Below are 23,562 nucleotides of genomic sequence, written 5' to 3' on the forward strand. Positions count from 1 at the left end.
GGCGTTTGAAGTGTTCTCTCTTTTGTTATCACAATTCTCTTCCTCACAAACAAAAAAACACAAACAAATGAATGCGTTGGACAGATGACAATCCAAAGCATGGCCCTCTGGGAATGAGTCTTGAGACTCAGGAAGGTCAAAGTACCAAACGCTGAAGCTCCTCCTTGAAAAACTCTTCAAACTCAATGATGCCAACTATTATTCAACATATTTACCTGTTTTTATGTTGCAAAGGTGAGGCCCACTGAGCTATGTAGCTCGTTTTTCAGACGTGACATGGCCACAAATGATAGCTCAACGAAGCGGCTTATCACGTGGAAACTTATAGCAGCCAAATGTGGGGAGAGAGAATACGCACACTTCAAATATATAAAAGGGATCAGGGTTAGGATCGAAAGCACGACCGACCACCTTTATACCAGCCGAGGTGTTTAACATCTAACCCTCCTGAAAATACAAATAAAGTGCTGTTATTAAAAATGTCAACGCGGACTTTGCTACACAGCCTCTCGATCTGGCGTCTCGCTCGGAGCCAGAGGGTGGCAAGCGACGGTGAAGGAATCACGGCCCGGCACCTGGAGCAAAGCCGCCTGCCCCCCCCCCCACGCTGCCATCACTCGCCACGCTCCACCAGAATCCTCCTCCTTTGTGTCCAAAACAAACCGCCGGCGGCCGCCCCGCAGAGGCCGTCCGCGCTCACAAAGCCACGGCGGCAGATGCTGTGCCTCCCTCCTTCGGGCGAATGCTTTCACCGTCCTTTGTTTTTGAGAACCGCGGCGTCGAACAATTGCACTCGCACGCTTATACTCTCACCCCCCTCCCTCTCCACCCCATTGCTCCTTTCTCTCCCTCTGTCTCACCCCCCCTCTCCCCCTAACCACCACCACCACCACGGCCACCGCCCTCGGTCACACAAAGAGAGGCGTCGCGTTAGTTGAGGGTCGGCTGCGCGTGGCCACTGCCTGTTGCTGAGCAGATGGCCGCCTGCCCGCACGGCCGACCCTTTTGTGTGGCCGGGCATTCTAAAGAGCCGCCGTTCCCTCTCGCCGCCGTCGGGCACTCACGAAGGCGCCAGTTGTGGCTTTCACCGAATCGCCTCGGTCTCGCCTCGGTTTTTTTAAATTTCTGCCCAAATAAAGAGCCGTCGTTTATTGTAGAGCAGCGCAGGGCGAGTGGCGCGCTGCTGGGACGAGCTCACGAATCTGCCCGCTCTGTGTTTAGCGCAGTGGTTCTTTTTTATTGCAACTGGTGGCCCTTAGTGAAGCCCCTAATGACGATACAATTTTTTTTTTTAAACACCGCAAATCTTAATTTTGGAGCTTTCGTGACTGCAGGAATTATTCTTTGGTTATTTCGGTTAAGTCGCGTCTAAAAATAAAATAATAAATTAAAATAATAGCGACGTTTCGATTGCAACACAAGCAATCATCACACATATCGGCACAGAGATATGTGTCCTCTCTCTGTGTGTCCTTGTGATGTCTGTCTGCTTGTATGTCTGTCTATAGTTTTCTAGTTAGATTTTTATTGCTATTTCTTTTATGCCTGATGATGATTGCTTGTGTTGCAATCGAAACGTCGCTATTATTTTAATTTATTATTTTATTTTTAGACGTGACTTAACCGAAAGAACCAAAGAATAACACCGCAAATTCTGCTGATGTCAAACCCCAACGGTTTCGAATGGTGTGGCGGCCCTCACACTGATGATGTCTTATCGGCCAAGTGCCCCCCCCCCCCACTCTGAAGATGAGTGAAGAGCACTGTTGTAGGAGAGGGGAGTCGTGAGTGTTGTGTTGCATCCGTCGGCCCACGTGTCGCTCGCTCGCTTGCTCGCTCCCAGGGAAACGCGCCGTGGCGTTGCCAGCTGGGAATTGGGACTTGGAGCAATGAATGTGACGATGGCGCTTTGAGTGGCACATTTGTGCCGGAAAGGCACCACGTGATCATTGTTATTTTTACGCACGCCACGAGGTACTCATTTAAAGGGCTGAGTTGGCCTCGGGAAGGCCTTACATTCAGATATCACTCGCTACTGATTGATAGTCATGGCCGGGTATCACGATCAAACACACGCACGTCCGTACGTACAGATATAAACACGTACTGTACTACAACAACAACAACCACGCCGACATTCCCAACTACGGAGGTGAGATCACCTTCGCGCTTGTGCCAGGCTAGGTGCACTTGGAGGCAATGTGAAATGTCGGCTCGCTGGCAGGTGATCGGGACAAGCCCCCGGGTGTTATGGGTTAACTTTTTAAGACGACTGCCAGATGCACCGTCACCAAAAGAATAAGACAGATCCCCCGTAGAGCCCTTGACAGACTGTTGTAGCAAATGCTGTTAGCTAGCACATATAGGCCGGGATGGCACACGAGGGGGTGGGTGGCCACCACCATGCTGTTGTTTCATAGTCACCAGGCACAGTGATAATTTAAGTCTGAGTCGACCTCGGGGACGGCCCAGGACTGACAAAGACAAAGATCCCGCATATAGCCTCAACAGACTGTTGGGGCAAGTGCTGTTAGCGAGCACCTATGAAGACTGGCATGGCACACGAGGGGGTGGGTGGCCAGCACCACACCCGGCCGCCTTTGTCTCCCCAGTGGCGATGTTTACACACCGCACCAGATACTCATTTGAGGCTGAGTCGACCTAGGGGAGGTCCTGGACGAGTTAAGGTAATCGTCACCGGTGTTGGCCATGAGCAGAAATCAAACTCAGGCCACCGGGTTCGTAGCGCAGCGTGCTGTCCGCTATGCTACCGCTACCCCCACCCCCCACAGCACTGACCAACAATAACAACAGCAACCGCGGTGACGTCACCACGGCGCTTGTGCCAGGCTACGTGCACTTTAAGGACTAACCACGCGCGCACACAAACACACACGCTACACTCACCAGAGCACTTGACTCCCTGGGCAATGAGCCCCCACATGAAGTTGGCGCAGTACTCGCACCAGTGGGGGCCCCGGAATGTGTGGACCTGCGCGAGACACAACACAGCACAACAACGCAACGCTGATTTGTATACATATATGAGATTGTAAGAAAATTACTTTTGAATGTACAGCACTTTAACGTCAGTCCGCTGCTGGACGAAGGGCTCCCACATTGTGGTAGGTTTGCATATCCTTGGCATGCATCTCAAGATGCCGTCCCCAGACAACGGTGGGACATGGGTGTCCTGGGGTAAGGAAGCATGTGCACGTATTTGGTTTATAGAGGAGTATTGAGAATTGGTCGAAGATAGATAAAAAAGAGCAAGGTCCTGAGCCTGTACTTGAATAGAGAGTCAACGGCATGGATGGCTGGGGGAAGGGGCGATTCAGACTGGGGGGCCAGCGGAGGAGAAGGAGCGACCTCCCGGCGAGCGAAGCTTGGAGATTGAGAGAGACGTCGCAGGGATCAACACATGGATGGGGTTGAAGGAGGCAAGGCTTCGCGTTACATCACAGCGAAGGCAATCATAGGATAATGGAGAATTGCCGTGGCTTGCGGCCATCGCTTTTGTGGGGCATATTTCGCCGCGGCAAAGATCACTCCGAGCTCGGGGCATCTCTGGCTCATCCTGAGATAGCGCTGACTGCTCAGGGTCAGGTTTCAGAGTTTGCGAGGGCTGGGCCTTCTCCACCACCACTCGGTCTGTGTGGATGAGTTAATGGGAAAGAAGGGCCTCAAGGTCTCAGTATAGAGAGAGGACAACAAGTGGAATTTGTTACGTCCAGAAATGAATTGATTATATAGATAATTCGATTTTTTTAAATATAAATCTCAAAGTCCAATTTGGAGATAATGATAATTGTACCATACTCTTAGGTTTTTTCGGTAAAGTCACGTAGGTAAAAATAAATAATAAAACAAAAAATTATAGAAATAATAATATAAATGTATATTATTATTTCTATTATTTTTATTATTTATTTTTACCTACGTGACTTTACCGAAAAAACCTAAGAGTATGAATCCTTGCAGTCACGAAAGCTTCAAATCTAGAATGATTGTACAATTGTTGCCATCGCGGTGATCATCGCCGCCGTCTCCATCATCGTCATCACCATCATCCAATTTCCAACATTCAAAGAATTTGGCGCCATGATAGCGGCACGCAATTCCCTCCGCACCTTGCGCACTTCATCGGAATCTCTCACATCTGTGCAATTTAACGGACACTAACTGGCTGGACGGCGACGCGCCTGCGCACAGCGCCATCAGCGGCAGAGGCTCGAACGTGCCAACCTCCGGGATCACTCGGAGGCGTCCAAAACGCGGCGCGATATCTTTCAGCCAAAATCCGCCGCAGCACGACTCGCCGAACGTGGCGCGTCCCTCTGCCACGAGCGATGAGTCATCGCGGACACCGAAAGTCTCGGAGGTGGCGCAGCTTGCGCTGTGCGCTCCCCCCTGCCGCCCCCCACAACACGGAGCGTGCGTGACGCCGTGCCCACCGCCGAGTTGAGCCAGCCAGCGCGCGTCCGCCCTGCGGTAGACATCGCGGCGTTGCGTGGCTCCAGATCACTCTCGCGTGGGTAGGGGCGCCATAGATGCGGAACGGACTCCACTGGCAGCAGCCCGCAAGAGTGCCTCTCGGGGTATTTTTGGCCTACTCTTCCGCGCTGGCCAGATGTCTTGGCAGAGGTGCGAGCACCCACAGTTGACCCCCCCCCCGTACACGACCTGACGTTCTGCTATGGCGCACTCATTTAGACTGGTGGATTGGACAGAGGCGTGGGGGTTTTAGGAAAATTGTGCGTTTTTTTTATTTCAACTGCTGCACGGGGAGATGGACTTGGATCCGGTGACCTCTAAGATTTCAAGTCCAATGCACTGACCGTCAACCCCACGGCAGATGCACCGCGCGTGCTCATGTGCTGATTTGAGACAGATCCCTACACCGCGCCTCTCTTCCTCCCCGCTGAAATCCTCCTCGTGGTTTTTTTGGTCTCCCAGCACGAGCAGTGAGCCGGAATTACGTTTCCATAACAGCTGAGCAAACGTAGCGGGGGTAGGGGGGCAGGGAGTGCCTGTCCTGAAAAAGGCGTCTCACCCATCGTCGTGGCCCTTGGCGTCGTTTTAAAAATACGCACCTTGGGGTCAACTGGGCACGAGCGTCGTAAATGTACGCGCGTACGTTGACCTTCTTTCGCACCGTACGTAGCCAACCGTGTGCTGATCGGAAGGGGGCAGTGAGCACAGCATCCATCAACACTTTGGCAAGATCAGCCTCCTAGGATATTGTTTCATAATTACTTCGTAATTCCCGGGGTTTAATGAGTTTTCGATGAGTGGTATTTTCTCGTTGACACTTTCAATGATAATTTTCGGTCAAATGTTTGTGTTGTGTTTCGGGCAATGCTACAAACATGTCACGCCAGTTGTGACAGAAGCGAGGAGAGAGAGATTGTAGTCCTGCCAAAGTATTGATGGATGTTGTGCTCACCGCTCTTGCACGTACACGATCGTTATACGTTTTTTATACGTATAAATTGAATGTCTGCTTGTGTTTTGCTGTGATTGACACAAATTGGTCGTGAAATTGTGCTTTGACGTTGAGGAAATGTGACGCCAGAGGTGGCTCACAGGTCACAGCACTGAGCCAGGAGCGCTCAGGACCTGGATTCAACCCAGGGCAGGCACCCGTGATGGAACCAGCCTCTCAAGTGCGACGAGTTCAATTAGTTGTCACTTAATTGTGCTAAATCCCAGCTCGGACACATTAAAACAGTTTGGTTTGACTGACGTGCGTCGAACACTGTGCAGAGCCGACAGAGCTGTGCCCTGAGTGTGGATGAAGAAGCCTTGTGAAGTGACCTCAGAAGTAGTTCTGTAATGACATCTTTCGGTGGGGCCGTTCTCTGACACAGGACGATGTGCTACTACTCTTTGTTTTTTTCGGTAAAGTCATGTAGGTGAAAACTCAATAAAATAAAAAATAAAACAGATAAATTAAATCACGACGTTTCGGAAGCAACACAAGCATCCGTCATCATTGTGTTGCTTCCGAAACGTCGTGATTTTTTTTTCACCTACGTGACTTTACCAAAAAAAAAACAAAGAGTATGATGGATCCTTGCAGTCACGAAAACTTAAAATCTAGAATTAATGCGCTGCTGGCTGCAGGGTGCTTAGTGGAAGCGTCGGCATTCCGTGACGCGACGCTGGTTCGCGCAATCGGAACTTCATTGAGGGAAAACAGGAGAGGGAGAAACAGGAAATGCGATGCCTGCCGTGTCGCACCTGTTCCATGACGTATCGAGACGCCGTTTAAACATCATCAGCCAGGCTCAATCCACTGCTGGATGGAGGCCTCTGCCCCAGCCACCGTGATGTAATATTCTGCCAGTCACCTGCACGTGAACTGATCGCGCACTGGAACACGGTGTGAGATGTAAACAAATCCTCTCGCTCTTAGATTGGGGTGGTGGTGGTGGTGCTGCAGAAGCCGTAGTAATTGTGATAAATGACCAATCATTGGGGGACCCTCCGCGGACAGTAGCTCGCGAGGGCTAAGATACTAAGATAACCCTGACACTGCTGTCTGGCGGGGTTATGCAATTATTCCATTCCCAAAGGCCGTCGCTGATGTCCGCAGAAATTAATGCTGCGAAATGCGCTCAGGAATACGCAGCGGTCGCCTAACGCCGCCCCGGTTTGATTTGGTTTGACGGTGGCACGCGCGATGGAGCTCAGCTGGGCTGTCTCTCTATTATCTATGACGCCGCTGTTTACGGGTACACGCGCGCGGAATGACAATTCGACTCAGCGTCATTTATTTGACCACAGAGAGCGGTGGGGGAATTGGGGGGAGTGGGGGGGGGGAGGTTGCGAGTCTACAGGGATGCATCCTGTCTCTCAGCATTGTAGATCTGAACGTCCCAAACATCTCAAATTGGTTGCAATTTAGTAATTCCACACAACAGTTTTCTTAAATTACCTTCTGTGTGTGGGTGTTTTTTTTTAAAGAGACAATGGGACCTGAACAAGACGTTTCCACCTCTACAAAACACCGCTCTCCGCTTATTCAAATGCTAATAATTGATATTTACCGTGGCCATTGGTGTGAGTGATGGGTCTCCACGATCACATCGCTTTTCAGTGGCGAGCACTGCAGCCCCGCCGGACACCGCGGCGGTGAGAGCACGTGACTCACATCGAGCTTGCTCTCGATGTGAGCGTAACACACACACACACAAAGCGCTGATGGAGATGAAGCCGTACGGCACTGGCAGCGGGTGTCGTGTTGGAGAAGCGCATTCGGATGTAATCTGTGCGCCGCCACGCGCCTCTGAGCCCGGGCATTGTTATGACGCCCGGCCAAAGGGAAGCTGATTGGAGCGCCGTGCATGCATCACGACGCATGGCTCCTGCGATGAGAAATCAACCCCCACGCACCGTGTGGTCTCGACAACGCAATACTGAACGTACACAGTATGACGGGGGTGGGGGGGGGGAAGCACATTTTAGAAACGAGACTTCCGAAATAATCATGATAAACAAAATAGAAATGTGACCGCAGAGAAAAAATCCCTAATCTGTACGGATGTGGAAGGCGCGCGAGCATTTACGTCGCATGAATTAGACTCCAGTGCCCCTCTTTGGTTATCCGCGGATTCATTGGATGAAGCTGCCGCCGCTATTGTGGGTGGCTCATCTTATCCGTCCAGCCGCAACGGAATAAAATATTGAATTTAGGCACTTTAGTTGAGACCCGCTTCGGGGTGAATCATCCGCAGGTAAATGTGAATAAAAAAGGGGTGAATGTTGACACCGCTTCCTTGCAGGTGATTCCATTTATTTTAAATCGAAACGTGGTTTACAAAAAGGATCCATCTTCGGACAATGGAATTTTCCAGTCGTCGATCGGAAGCACGGACAATTTGAGCATAGGAGCCTCTGATGACCTCCATCATCGCAGGATCGTGAGAGATGGTGGTGGTGGCTTTGGTGGGGGGGGGGGTAGACTTTCATCCAGCAGTTGATTACGACTGCTGCTGCTGTTGTTGATGATGATGCTGATCAGGGCCGTTGCCCTCCAGCGATTGTTATTGGAAGCCCTTGTCACCTGAACACCAGATCGGCCTTGGCCCGCGGGGCGTTTCAGGGGCAGGATGGGGGCGGTCTGAGGCGGTCCTCTGATCGTCCGTCTCAGGGGTCGTCGCTGTCGAGGCCCAGGTTGGGGGCTCCGCCAATTACAGCGTCATCCCATTAATCGTGGGCCACCTGCTCCCAGATGCGGCGGGTGCTGCTGCTGCCCTCTTGCCCCCATACCCTGAGGGTGCGTGGGGGGAGGATGAGGATGAGGGAGATGGCCGCGTTGATTTCCATTTGAAAGCGGTTGCGTCGAGAGTCGATGTCGTCTCTTCGTCAACCATAATTGTTCCTCGGTCACTCTCGACCCATGGCGATGTTCGTGCAAAAAAAAAAGCTGCGCCCCACCCACCTCGCCGACCATCCCACACCACCCCAGCTTTAACTTTTCTAAAATTATACACAGCGCTCGCCTCTGTTCCGTCTATCTAACTCGGCGCTTGCTTTGTGCGATTCGCTCTGGTCGCGACCGCTGCGAGGCGAGCGATTCTTTTGCGGGGAGGAATCTACAAAACGCCGTTGCTACGGCCGATGCAAGAGTGGTTTTGTGTCCCGTCTCACAATGTGGGGGCACTGTGTGTGTGCGTGTCCTGTGCGTAGAATTAAGAGGACGTTGCGAGAGGAAGACTCATGATCAGCCGTGCGCCTTTGCCAGCGAGCACGGGATTACTGTGTGGTCACTGTCCACGAGGGAGCGCACAACGAGACGTTTCACAGCCGAGAAGTGAACGTACCGCATTTGCAATGGGTTTTTTTTTGTATCTCAAGTGATATTAACAATAAATAAAGCTCCCTATTCTGCCGGATATCACTCAATGCATTGTGAATTCATCATCCACACACACACGCACGCACACATAGACTCAATCTTCATCACCGTCATAGTCGTCTACGATGGTCAATCCACTGCTGGATGAAGGTCCACACAAGCTGCCACCACCGCTCACCCATCCAGCGATGTTGCCGATCCGCCAAGCTCCCGCGCACGAGCTGTATCCCCGTCACTCTGTCTTGTCTACTCAGCAGACACCGTCCCGTTCCATTCCTTGGCTGCCACTTCGCTATTGCTCTTCATCGTGGACCACTCGCGCCTGCGAGCGACGTCTTCCTGCCCAAGCCCCAACTTACTTTGCCCCGAACAGTTCCGAATGCCGTCGACCAACACGCCACGCACTCGACAGGAACCACGACCCGCGGCATCGCGTGAAACCGGTTCCCCCGCGGCGAACACGCGAATTTAGAGGCGCGGCGTAGTTCTGGCAAAGACGAGAAACTAACAAAAAACAATTTTTTTTAAAAATCAATTTTACCCGGTAAGGCCTACTGAGCTCACCAGCTCTTTTTCAGAAGCGACCTGGCACTCACAAATGAGAGCTCAACTACAGTGGCTTATCATCATGTGGACATTTATATCAGTAGCCAAATCCTCTAAACGCGCGTTTCTAAAGAGACGGAGGGAGGGGGAGGGACACCCAAATCTCACCTTGAAGTTGTGCGACTTCTCATACTTGTGCAGGTGGTCGGGCGCGTCCCTGAGCAGAGCGGCTCTGCGCACCAGCGATCCGAGCTGTGAACAAGCGAATATCTTGAGCGGCTGCCAGAGGCTCAGCGAGGCCGGTCGCTGGACTCTGCGGGCTGTCAGGGCCGCCCCGCGGGCCCCGCCGCCCTGAGCGGCCGCGAGGTGGGGGGCGGCCGAGGCGGGGGGCCCCGTGCACTCCGACACGGGGCGTTGTGGCTTGCCCGCCGCCTCCCAGGGCTGGGCCGATGGCATCTTTTTACTCGAAATCTCAAAGCTGAGCGAACCCCAAAAACTATGTTTAAAAATAACGATTTATTTTTAGCACCCCCCCCCCCCTCCACCGCCGATCTTGCTAAACTGTCATAATCTGACACTTCGGAATCAAGAGTCCACGTTGTCTTTTACTTCGAGTCGTGTTGAGGGTGACTGCTAAAGCGCCGTTCCCCGTCTATCTCTGGCACTGCCTGCTGCCGTCTGTGCAATTCTTTCTGTGGCGAAACTGAAGAGGCGGAGGCGACGGCGGTGATTCTCTCCCCCGCCCGCCCCGCTCGCTGCCTGTATAAGGGCAGTGGACACGCACGCGCGCACACGCAGACTCGCACGCGCGCACACGCAGACTCGCACGCGCGTACACGCAGACTCGCACACGCGCAGACTCGCACGCGCGCACACACAGACTCGCACACGCGCAGACTCGCACGCGCACAGACTCACGCACACACAGACTCGCACGCGCGCAGCGCTGTGCCGGGGCGATGGAGTGACAGCTGCTGCTGGCTACGGAGTGACAGCCTGACGGGAGCGAATGAGAGTGGGTCGCGACGCTCAATGCGAGCTGAATGAGCCACGCGTACGCCCCGCGACCCCGCGCCTCCCAATCCCCGATCAACGGTGGGAGGTCCTCAGGGCGGGGTTGCTCCTTGGTCGGTGAGAGGGGGGGGTCCAGTCGGACTGGCAGCTGTGGAGGCTGGCTATGACTAACTCTGTTAGTGTGCACACCACCCGATCTACATAATAATACTTATGGGCAGGGTTATGTTTCATCATCGAGATGAAATCATGTTAAGTCTGTTAGCCAGGGGTGGAATGATTCACACATCTCCCGCCGCACAGTCCCCTGCAATTCAATGAATTGTCGCGATTTTATTTTCGTTGTTTTGTTTTCGCAATGTTTTTGTAACACTCTGGAGAAAAGGGTAGTTGTCATAAGCACATCACGTTCAAAGTACAAATCTAAAAACAGTTATTTGTATACATGCGATGCATCTATTGTGAGCTATCACGGTGGTGAGATGTTAACTACCTCGCCTGGTACACAAGAGGTCGTGGGTTCGATCCCGACCCTGACGCCTGTATATTTAGAGTTTGCGTGTCTCTCTTCGGGTCCTCCGGTTTTTCTCTCCACATTTAGAATCAACATCACGCGTTTAGAGTATTTGGCTGCAATACATTTCCACATGATAAGCTACTTCGTTGAGCTATCATTTGTGGCCAGGTCGTTTCTGAAAAGAGCTACATAGCTCAAAGGGCCTTACCTGGTAAAATAAAACAAATGTTTAGTTTAGTTGGTATATTTATCCAATTCCTTATTGTTAGTATGTTTTTTTAAAGAGGTAACTGGGGTAGAGCGGTGGTGCCGTGGTCAGCACAATGTACTACGAGCCATGCTTCCTGAGATTGATTCCTGGTCACCGTTGACCTCAATGGCGAGTGAAATCTGAACCAGCCCTGGGTATCACCCCACCTCACCAACGTGCACTGACCATGGTGGTGAAGTATGGTCAAATAAGCCCCAAAACCCGCACGAGCTTTTCGAGAAGTGGATTGACACAGCGCTTAAAATGATAAATAAAAAAAATATGAAAGGGAAATTGCAGTGTTGTTATATGTAAGTCCTTTTTAGAATAAAACATTCGTATCTAATTTATTTGCGATTAAGTATTCTGAAAGAGGACACCTTTTGGGCCAAAGTGCCACAGGGAAAACAAACAAACGAGGCTCGCGGATTCTTAAAATAACGATGGCAAGTACCGTGGAGGTGACTTACTGAGCCGCCAATTAAGGACGCCGGTTGTAATGTTGTATCCATAATGCTGCGCCTAACCTGACGCCAGATCGCTGCACTTTAAATGCTCGCTGTATTGGGTTGTGTAGAGAACAACGCCTTTTACCTCCACGCAATTGGCCTCCTTAAGACGCGAACTCCATCATCTGGCCTCTAATCGGATGTAATCCAGCCATGACGCGCGCGTCAACGTGCTGACTATGCACGGGGGACATTAATCGGGCACGCGTTGAATGCCAACGAGCTCATCGCATTATTTATTCAGGGCTGAATTAACATGGGTGGCTAAATACTCGCAGCGGCGAATTAGCGGGCAGCGCCCAGTTGAAACCCCGCCACGGCCTCTGGCTGGATGCTCCGCATTGAGCCGTTACAAGTGAGCGCGCAACGCGGCGAGACGAGCCGAGAGCAGTCGGCCGTCGTGTCCCGAAGCGCGATTTAATGATCGTGAGCCACGCTCAATCCGGATGAAGGCCTCCCCCCCCCCCCCAAGCCTTTCGCCATCCCTCCTCACGAGTGCTGCGATGTAAACATTGTAATAGTAGCAGCTGCACGCGACTGTGATCCCATCCCTCCGCCTCCATGGTCGGATATGTCGATGGGATCTGTGTTCAAGAGCGCCTTTAACTGCAAATTAGTATCGTTTGTGAATGTAGTTATACATGTCTACTGATTTACAGTCCCCTTGCTGGATGAAGGGCTTCCTCGTGCTGGGTTGATAACGGGAATTGTTCGACCATACCTCACCATGCCGGGCAGTGCGGGTTGATGAACGGTTGATGGGGGGGTGGGCGATTAATTATTCTGAAAGAGGACACCTTTTTGGCCAAAGTTCCACAGAGAAAACAAACGAGGCGCGCGGATACTTAAAATAACGATGGCGAATACTGTGCCTGTAACTTGCTGAGCCGCCAATTAAGGACGCCGGTTGTAATGTTTGTATCCATGATGCTGCGCTTAACCTAAGTCAATGACGCGAAATCGCTGGACTTTGGATGCTCGTTGCGTTGGGTTGTGGAGTCTACAACGCCTTTTACCTCCACGCAATTGGCCTCCTTAAGACGCGGACTCCATCAGCTGGCCTCTAATCGGATGTCATCCAGCCGTGGCGTTGTGACATCACTCCGTTAGCTGTGGCCAGGAATTTAACTTTGCTCACTAGGTGCATAGTCCAGTGCGCGAACCGCTAAACTGCCACCCATCAGTATTTTATATTATTATTTATTTTATATAACCAAAAATATGACCTTCATACCGTAAAACATGAATAATTTATTAATTATTTTTTTCAATACTTAGTAGGGCCATTGACCAGCATGGTGAAGCATGGTCAAAATATTCCTCAAAACCCACACGGCGCGGGGCGGTCCTCATCCACCTGTGGATTGACAAAAATCCACGGGTGGATGAGGATTGACAGTATGCAGAAACACTCTTGAACACAGCAACATGAGTTTGATTCCCCTCCACGGAAACCATCACTGGCCGAATGAAATCTGATCTGACCCCAGGGTCCTGGGTTCACCTGCGAGCATTAGCCGGCGTGGTGTGTTGAGGCTTTTACCGAGCAATGGATTGACAACGGGCTGAAATGTACAATTATTGTTGTTGTATATTATACATTTACATTGAGGAATATTGTGTTTCGCAAATTATCCACGGTATTAAATTGTATTGGAAATACACGCACGTAAGTGCATTATTCCGAATGCTTTCACGGCCAAATCAGATTTCAGAAGCGGAGCAGGGGTCGTTTATTTATTTATTTTCGCGTTTATTATTCGTAATGCATTTATCGTGTGTGCGGAAAATGTTGTGTCTCAGCCACACGATTAACCTTGCAGTGTCACCGTGTGACCTTGCTTCCCAGCGCATCCTGGCCACGCGCATGAATTAGACACGGCGAACAACCACCCGCGCAATAACATCCACCACACTGATTTATAAAAAAAAGATATATATAAATGTAAAAACGCATCTGTTGATAACAGCGTTTATATGCCCTGAACTACTTTTATTTTAACAGGTAAGGCCCATTACTGATGTAAAAAGCGCTTTTCCAGAAGCGACCAGGCCACAAATGATAGCTCACCCAAGTGGCCGATCGCGGCGTGGAAATGTATAGCAGGCAAATACAGTGAGCACGCGTTTTTAAATTCGGAGGGAAAAACCCGGAGGACCCGGAGAAAAAGCAAGAGAATGTAAGAGGCGACGTTTCGGGTATTGGCCCTTCTTCACAGTGTACATAGGCCATAGGGATTGAGTAGGCCTCCCTGTGTGCTCTGAAGAAAGGCCATTTGCCTGAAACGTCACGCCACCTCATGTATTTGTTGACTTGTTGGGCTACACGGTGTTATTGACGAATGTCTTGCTGTATTTGTTGTTGTTATTGCTGTTGTCTGCCCTTGTGCACCACTGCCAATGCAGCAGCAGCAGCATGGGCAAATAATCTGCGTGCAAAAAAAAATCCTCTAACGTCTCATTAATTTCTGTAGCGGGGTGCGTATGATGAATGCGCGAGCGTCAACTGGAAAATTACGTCAACGCTTTTATTATTCGCGTGTAATGCAACACAGTTGCCTGCCCGCCCGCCCACACGACGGCGAATTTAATCTGCGTCCACATTCACCTTGATTGAATGAGACGCCTCCATAACTCATCGCTCGCCATAATATGACACGTTTGGCTGTATTGTAAACGCGGTGCGGTAATAATGTCTATCTATCCTTCCCAATACCCGTCAGCAGAGAAACTCAACACACTTGTCAATAACATTTCCCTAGGAGGATGTTACGTATCGGCAGCATTTGATCCGTGGTTCTTCTTTATAGCAGAGCGATAGGGAGTCCAGAGAGATTGAGTGAATTACTAACTATTTTTTATTTTACCAGGTAAGGCCCACCGAGCTACGTAGATCTTTTTAAGAAGCGACCTGGCCACAATTAATAGCTCAACGTAGTGGCTGAACGTGTGGACATTTATAGCAGCCAAACACTTTGAACGCTAAATACCCAAAATGATCGTTGGAGACTACTGTACAATACTCCTCCACACCGTGGGACCCTGATGGATAAACAGTCCCATATGTCATGGAAACATCTGCCAACAACCGGTCTACAAGACGTAGCAGAGGGTTACAGCGCCACCACGATGCGTTTCTCTCCAGATATCTCTTTTAATGCGACGGAGCGGCGGTGCAGCGCTAAGCTCAATGTTGCAGCGGTGAGCGCACCGCGCTACGGAATCCCCGTCACCTGAGTTCGATTCCCGGCCACGGACAACGTCATCGGCGGGTGACACGCGACCCCGCACCAAGGTGTTGTGTTCACTTCACCGATCCACGCTGACCAGCGTTTTGTGAAGTATGGTCAAACAACCAGCAGTGGAGAGGCCTTGGCCCAGCGGTGGATTGAGACAGTGGCGATTGTGACAGTGTATAATGCGCATCTTAAACATTTGTTGCTGTTGTTGTTGACATTTGTCGTTGTTGTTGTTGTTGTCGAGCGGTGGCTAACGCGGCACCGCAGAGCCGTGCTCGCTGTTGGAATGTCAATGAGCGCCACTCGCGCGCGCCCCGTTACTCCCCGGGTACAGCCGATGCACCCCCCCCCCCACCTCGTGATGCGCCCACGTGCGGAATGAGCAAGCGTAGCCTGGGCCCACTAGGGAATGCCCCCTGCACCCCTGCACAGCGCGCGGCCTGACTTGGGCAGGGGTGGGGGGGGGTGGCAGCTGCTCTCTGTGCAATACTCGAAGCGGCGGCTTTTGGCTGACCATCGAACAAAGACGGTGTGGTAGCTGCATCGCGCGCGCGTTCATGTGCGCTTCTGCGGCCGTCTGGAACGCTCTTCCTTACGAGTATTAGGAAGCCATTGGAGCTATGCACTTTTAAATGCTAGATTGAAAACTCGTTTCTTTAGAACGGCTTTTTTGTGTTTAGTTCGTTGTTCTTCACCCGCACCTCCGATTAACACGATCGGCTACGTACGGTGTGAAAGAAGTTCAACGTGCACACAGCACATGGTTAGATAGAGGTAAAGGCGCAGGCCTGCAACGTCTCGCCGACTCATCCACGTTGGCCGGACGTCTTGGAGGAAGTCGGATGTACCGACACGTTAGCCCACCACGCACGACCTGCCGATCGACTCACTGCGGCGTAGAAATGAACACTTCAAACTCCGTATAAATATGTCAGCAACATTATCGCTGTACACTCGAAATGACCTCTCTTGTATCTGTGTCGAACTTCTTTCGCACCGTACGTAGCCAACCGTACTAATCAGAGGGGGCGAAAGAAGCTCAACGTACATGTATTAAAGAGAGCTGATTTGAATCATACAGCGATAAGGATGCTGACGTGTGTGTACGGAGTTTTGAGTGTTGCCCTGCATATATTGGGTTAAGAAGCCACGCGTGACTGATGAGACTGCATTTCGAGCCGATTTAAAGTGGCATCATTTGAACAGTTTCCAATTGGAAACATTAGTCTGTAAGGCCCATGGGCTGATGGGATAAATATTTGATATTTTCAGCTGTTAAACAGAGGCATTTCCTGATTATGTTACGCATATTGCAGTCATCCACTGGAGCAGCCACGCAGCCCTTTTGTCAATCCACTGTCAGATGAACGCCTCCCTGTGGTATGTAGGTCATGGAGGTTCTCTGTCCATAATTGGCCACGCTGGTCAGTGCTGGTTGGTGAAGGAAGGCCTGGACCCATTGATATTAGCCGTGGTCGGGAATTGAACTCGGGTGACCTGGTCGCTGGGTTCATAGCACCACCAAAAAAGACCCCAATCTCACTCACGTCATCTTCGGCGCGCGTGACACTCGGCCAGATCCCTCGCCTGCCTCCGCTACCTCCACTGCCTTCTCATCGGCAGCAGGGCCAGCTGCAATATCGCCTGTTGCCTGTGCCACCACCATGCCTCTACTCTCGCCCTCCCCACTCCTCGTATCTCTCTTCGCTCTCGCTGAACCACAGCTCCACTCGGGCTCACAGTGGAACTCTCCAAATCAGCAGCAGCAGCAGTGCGACTTGCAAGCGCTTCATCCTCCTCCTCTCGACAGCAAGGACCAGGACATTGATCACTGCCGGGCGTCGTTTCTCCGTGGCAGCCGCCGCCGTCTGGAACGCAGCCATCGTCCCGTTGCCCATTCATAGCAGCAGCGTTCAATCTACACAGACTTTTAAGAGACACTTAAAGGTCCCACGTCCTTTGCCAGATCTCCAGCAACTTTGCGCTTTGCTCAGCACCGCAGAGTCACGGTAATTTATGTCCGTGAAATATTGTCTTGTAAGTTGTATTATTATTACTACCACTCCACGCCAATGTATGATGTAGCGGCACGCAAAATACGCATGCCAAGATGGGATAAATTGAGGCCACGTTGCATCATGGTGAACGCCTACGTGTAAGTCTCCAAGAAGCCCTCTATTTGTAATGGCTTTGCTGTAGCCAGAACGGTGAACAATTATACAAGCCATATTCTGCATTGTATGTGTTTTAATCTTCATATTCAACAACGCAAATTGAGGAAGACAGTATAATTGTACAAGGAAGTGGTGTAGCTGGAACAAACGATCGGCTCCAAAGGGGAATCTCGTTCTGATCTAATGCAGGAGAGAGAAGCAGAGGATAGAGAAAAGAGGACACGAGTAAAGATACTTTAGAGTGCATTAAAATATATTCATTCATATATTCGTGTCCGGACTAAAACCGTCAACCCACCGCATCGGCGAACCTGGTTTTAATCGCCGTTGGCTGTTGAGTAAAGATGCTCGAAATCACTCACACCCCTGCCCACAAAGCTGGGAGATAAACCTCGCGCTAAAATGACTCACACCCGTGCCCTGCGAGCCAAGACGCTCCCTTCACGGCAGAGCCACTTGTCCACGACAAATCATAGAACTGTTGCCATTCATGGCCACGTTTCAATTCAAGAACCGATTTTTTTTTTAAACTTTAATGAATGTAGCGGCCACTAGCGGTTGCAGTGGTCACGTGAATCCATCACGTGCAACATAAGCCGAGTACAAAATAATAGATACTTCCACATGTGACTTGAGAATCAATATTATCTAATGAATCGATGCAATGTCCCACCCCTACTGTCTCGGTATGAACCCATGGTCTCAGCGGGGTTGGCTTAATGCGACGTCGTGGCCATTAAGAACCACCCAGCCTGCTCGATAAGTCACTCATGACAAGGAATTAAACATCCTAATGCAGGACCCTCCTGGAGACAAAAACTAGTCTGGAGACTCAGCGAGACTTTAATGGGTCGACGGCATTATTATTATTATGAGATGATCTACAATTATAGTAGTAGCGTGGTGGCTTTTTGGTGCATCCACTGCCGGATGAGAGCCTCCACACAAGCAAACTTCACCGCGCTGTTCAGAGCTGGCTGATGAACCGGCGGAGGGCAGGGAACCGTTCGGATATCACTCGCCACCGATGTCAGACTTGGTCGGGAATCAAACTCATTTCTCCCAGGTCTCCTTGGTTTGACGACGTTAGATCTCATGGTCACAATGTACACACCATAACCACGGTGGCTATGAGATGTTAACTCTCTCGCCTGGTGTACAGGAGGTCGTGGGGTCTATCCCGACCCTGACGCCTGCTGTATATTTGGAGTTTGAATGTCCTTCCCATTGATTATTTTCTCGGATCGTCCGGTTTTACCCTCCACATTTATAAACATGCGTTTAGAGTAGTTGGCTTCCATACATTTCCACGCGATAAACCACTTCGTTGAGCTATCATATACGTGGCCAGGTCGCTTCTGACAAAAGAACCATGTAGCTCAGTGAGTCCTTACATGGTCAAATTAAACAAACATTGTTTAGTTTATATAAATACAACCGTTGTGAGCGAGAGGAGAACAAGCCGCTGACTTTTCTCTGCTGTTCCGTGAGCACATTCACTCCCGAGCCACGCTGCCGCTCACGATACCCATTAGCAACGGAGCAATATTGCCGATTGCTTTCCGAACCCCTTGGCAAACTGCAAAGACGTGGGCCGAACCAATTTCATTATTGGAGTCCTTTGTGCTCCTAATTGAAGGGCGGTGCAGTGAAGCCTCGTCATTACCCCTCATTACACTGATGAGCTGTCCCATGTAATGCATGTTAATGCACGGGGGACATCCATTTCACCTTCTTCAAAGCTGCCTTCCGCCCTCGATGGCTTTTCGCTTTCTCGTTTTGTGTCCGACCGTAAGTGCTGCTTTTATCTCCGCCCGCTCAATTTCGAGAAGGCCTTCCTGTTAAGTCGTTGTCTCAAGGCGGTTGCGCAAGCTCTCTGGTGTGCAGGCGGTGCGACTGCCTGGCTCGGAGCACATCCCACGGTGTGTCCCCCCCCCCAAAGCGCGGGGCCCAGGGCGATTGCCCCGATTCACCGTCTACCCTTGAGACGGCTTTGCGTGCAGGCCAGGGAGCTACAAAGATAGGTGTCGGGAGGGGGGAGGGGGGATTGGACTGATCCAGGGGTCCTATTTAATTCCTTGCACCGGGGCCCATGCCCACCACGCACATGGTTGGCTAGTCACGTGTGATCAGCACGGTTGTAAATGTTGTGGATTTACTCTCCAACACACCGGTGTGCTGTACTAGCAACGAGTTGGTATGTTTTGTTTACGTGACAAACCTTAGTAATTGGCTTTGTCGGGCGGTGGCGGGTTTAACGACACATTTACATTTACGCGACCTAACCCAAAAACCTCGATTATGGTCACGTACACACACGCGAACTTCAGCGTCGAGTCCAAAGGTGCTGGGAACTTTGGAGCGATGTGTCGTGAGCCGGGTGGGTGGGGAGGTTGGGACATGCGGACGTCTGACACAAGGTGACGATTGCACCGTCAAATGGCCAAATAGGTTGCCGGACGACGACACGGGCGCATTGCGCTCTGAACGCGGGGAACACGCTTCGCCGTGCTCTCAGAGCAAGCGAGCGCACGCGAGATTTCGAACACATCGCCGGGGCGTGAAGAGGGTCGGATATGTGAACGCCCGCAGATAAGTGACGGTCTCACGGTGCGCACATGGACGCATTGGCGGTAAACAGCGGTGGTGGGCGGTATTTGTAACAAAAAAAAAATTGAAGCTGCAAATGTTTCTCAACAATTATTTTTACGTTCCCGCAATTCGCACACCCTGGTTAGAAAACCTTGCGGCGAGGTGCGTCAAAATACATTCGCGTGACGTTGAAGCGGTCGAAAGACGAATGTTACGTGAGCAGTTGAACACGAAGCGTCTCAGTCTGTTGCCGTATCGCAGCACCCAGCCCGATGACGATTGGCTGGCTCCGTGTTCCAGAGGCAGAGTTGACTCCTCGTGCCCTCGACGTGGTCGGAAGGTTCCTCGATTCAACGGACCCCAAATCAACTGCCAATGCTGAGATTTGTTAGCAAATTCTTAGGTTTTTTCGGTAAAGTCACGTAGGTAAAAAATTTAAATTAATAAAAGTAAAATAAAAATAAAATTAAAATCACGACGTTTCGGAGGCAACACAAGCTTCCGCCTTCAGGTGGAACCGTCACAGCACGATAGCTGTATCAAGTGAATAAATTACATTTTTTACCTACATGACTTTACCGAAAAAACCTAAGAATATGAATCCTTGCAGTCACGAAAGCTTCAAATCTTTGTAAGCAAGTCTCAGTAGACCGAATAAGCCTTCGAATCCCGTCAACATTGGCGACAGTGTCAATTAAAGGCTGATAAAACAGACTTGCTCACTCAAATTTTGACCTCAGACAGTTGTATGAGATAGCGGTGTGTTATGCTGCACCAGTGCACCGCCAATACGTCCAAATACTGCCTGCACTAATCGGGGCGGATATACGACGTTGCCAAGCGCTGCGAAGGAGATTTGGCCAAGCATCCTAAGTCGAGACCCTGAGACTCCCCCAATGACCGTATTTGTCCCTATCCGAAAGCGACTTCCCAGAGAAGTAAAGGATGCACACCCCTCACTAATACGGGGGACGCACATTTGGGTCGCACGCCTGGACGCCGAGCGGATTCGAAGAGGCACCGTCCCACAAACGTTCGCTCTAAAACACTCCGAGGGATGGGAGGGAGTGTGGGTCTTTAAAGCCCAGAGAATACGTTAAATGACTGTCTTCCTTTCCAATCGGCCGCGTTTACGTTTGCAGCTGCAGGCCCATGGGTTTGGGCAAACAGCTCTCTGTGTGCGCACATGGCGTTTGTTTGCGCTTTCAGGCTTTTGCTTGCATAAGCAAATAGTGGAAGCCACTGCTAAATTAGTTCTGAATGAGCCTCCCATGACACCCCTCAGCCTCTCACCTCGCCCGCAATGCCTCTCACGTGCCACCCCGGCTCTGGATGTCAGCGGCGCGAGTGTTTGTAAATGGGTCTCTGTGTGTGTGTGTCTCTGTGTGTCTGTGTGTGCGTTTGTGTGTGTGATGTGGGGAGCGGTAATGTAGCAGTGAGCGCGCTGCGCTACTAGCCTGGAGACCCTGGTTCTATTCCCGCTCACGGCCAACACCAGTGGCGATTATTTCAACCGGTCCTGGGCCTCCCCTAGGTTGACTCAGCCTTAGATGTGTACCCGCTGTGGTGTGCAAGCATCAGTTATGGGAGAGGCAGGCAGCTGGGCACGGTACTTGCCCCGCTGCTACCACGACGTGTGCCGGTGGGATGGTGTGGCAACGCGAATATAACTTTGCTCCCTCAAGACATTCGCCCAACGGTCTGTCAAAGGCTCTATAAGGGGGGTAGTTGTGTTATTGCGTGATGACCACGTACAGATGGCAGGCAGCTATGCTGACCACTGTACCACCATGAGTAGTGTTGCATGGTTGGCATGGGCCATATTGCAAAGGATAAAATGCCCCCCCCGGCACCAAATTCACCCCATCAACCCCCCCCCCCCGCATTCCTTTGTAAGTTCCGGTGCAGTTGCACCGCCTGTGCACTCGATAGCTACGCTACTGCCACCGTGCATTGAGGAGTAGTGCTGCAGTGGACTCCATACTGTGCTTTAATCCTAGTGACCTGGGTTAATAATACCAATGCTCCTCTTCCAGGAAAGCCTCGCTGAGCCTCGAGACTGCACGTGTGCGCGTGCGAGTGTTTGGCTTGCAGGCAGATGGGGTGTGGGGGCCACCACCTTAACAGTGATCACACGGCTCAAGAGAGTGACCCCGGGTGGGCCATGGGGACATTTGGTGTTGCAGGGCCCACCGCAATTACCACGACGCGCCGGTCCTGATTGTCGGAAGGAAAATTTACACCCCATGCATTATGAGGCGATCACACCCAAAATCCCACACTCAAAATCCCACACTCAAAATCCCACACTCAAAATCCCACACTCAAAATCCCACACTCAAAATCCCATACTCAAAATCTCACACTCAAAATCCCATACTCAAAATGCCCCACCCAAAATCCCACACTAAAAATCCCATACTCAAAATCCCCCACCCAAAATCCCCCACCCAAAATCCCACACTCAAAATCCCATACTCAAAATCCCCCACCCAAAATCCCCCACCCAAAATCCCACACCCAAAATCCCCCACCCAAAATCCCACACTGAAAATCCCACACTATTAATCCCATACTCAAAATCCCATACTCAAAATCCCATATTCAAAATCCCATACTCAAAATCCCCCACCCAAAATCCCACACTCAAAATCCCATACCCAAAATCCCACACCCAAAATCCCACACCCAAAATCCCACACCCAAAATCCCACACTCAAAATCCCACACCCAAGGATTCACGAATCGGGTTTCTCTCCTGACCGCGGGGGAAGGACAACAAACTAAATATGTACGAAGCAGTAATGAAGCCCTGGCTGGCTCAGAGGTCAAAGAACTGAGGCGGTGTGGCTCAGATCCTCGGTTCAAATCTAAGCTCCAGCCGCTTTTGACTCAACCGGTTTGGCTGGTATCAGCAAGTTGATAAAACTATAAACTGTTTTTTATTTTACCAGGTAAGGCCCACTGAGCTATCTAGCTTTTTTTCAGAAGCGACCTCGCCACAAATGATAGCTCAACGAAGTAGATTATCACGTGGAAATGTATAGCAACCAAATACTCTAAACGCATGTTTCTAAATGTCGAGGGAAAAATCGGAGGACCCGGAGAAAAATCCACGCAACGACGGGGAGGGAGACACGCAAACCCCAAATATACGGGCGTCAGGGTCGGGATCGAACCCACGAGCTCCTGCATACCAGGCGAGGTAGTTAACATCTCGTAGCCACCGATGGTCTCAGCTTGGACGCCATAGCGGAAAAAAAAAGTTGCTGTGAATTTAATTTGCCTAAAAACTTCAGCCCTGGGAAATGTCAACCATCGGTATTGACTGCCAATGCGGCAAAGCCAATCTGATGGTAGAATACGTGTGGAGAAGTACACCCCGTGCTCTGTGAGCAAGGGAACAAAGGAGGCCACACTTGGGAGGGTTTTTTTTCATTTTTCTGCTCGAAGAAGAAACATCTCCTTCGAGCAGCCGTTCTCCAACACACGTGGGGGGGGGGGGGGTCTGCACTGCTCCGTGAGCTTTGTGAGGGGTAATGTCACGATGCCAGTTGCGCAATTTGAACAAAGGGGGAGTGAGTTGGTGGTGGACCAAAGACGACAGAAATATTTGAAAAGAAAATATATATTAAAGCTGTTCGACATTTAAGCTGTTTAGTGGCACATTGGAACAAGTGGTCTCTCTTACGATGAAGAAAAAAATCTGTTAAAAGTACAGGGCATTAAGAGTTCTTTCTCGCGCATACATTGTCTGTGTACAGTCGTCGCGGAACTTGTTGTATAGAACTACGGCCAACGCTTCGACGAATGGCGCTGGATGGCACTGCAATAACAAGCCCATTGGCTGATGGACTA

At 50.8% G+C, this 23,562-nt stretch overlaps 1 protein-coding gene and 1 long non-coding RNA gene across 2 annotated transcripts in view; one reads left to right on the top strand and one right to left on the bottom strand.

Moving 5' to 3' along the window:
* The window catches only part of LOC144729082 (beta-chimaerin-like), a 29,790-nt gene extending 17,711 nt beyond the window's left edge, over positions 1–12,079 (bottom strand). The window contains exons 1-2 of the mRNA XM_078608971.1: positions 9,578–12,079; positions 2,908–2,992 (exon numbers count right to left, since the gene is read on the bottom strand). Coding sequence (XP_078465097.1) covers positions 2,908–2,992; positions 9,578–9,865 — 373 coding nt within the window. The 5' untranslated portion in view covers positions 9,866–12,079. The remainder of the gene's footprint in view (positions 1–2,907; positions 2,993–9,577) is intronic.
* Positions 1–23,562, top strand: part of LOC144729083 (uncharacterized) — a 133,300-nt gene that overhangs the window by 82,178 nt on the left and 27,560 nt on the right. The window lies entirely within an intron of this gene.

The sequence above is a fragment of the Lampetra planeri genome, chromosome 31 (genome assembly GCF_965212315.1).
Source record: "Lampetra planeri chromosome 31, kcLamPlan1.2.h2, whole genome shotgun sequence".
NCBI classification, from domain to species: domain Eukaryota; kingdom Metazoa; phylum Chordata; class Hyperoartia; order Petromyzontiformes; family Petromyzontidae; genus Lampetra; species Lampetra planeri.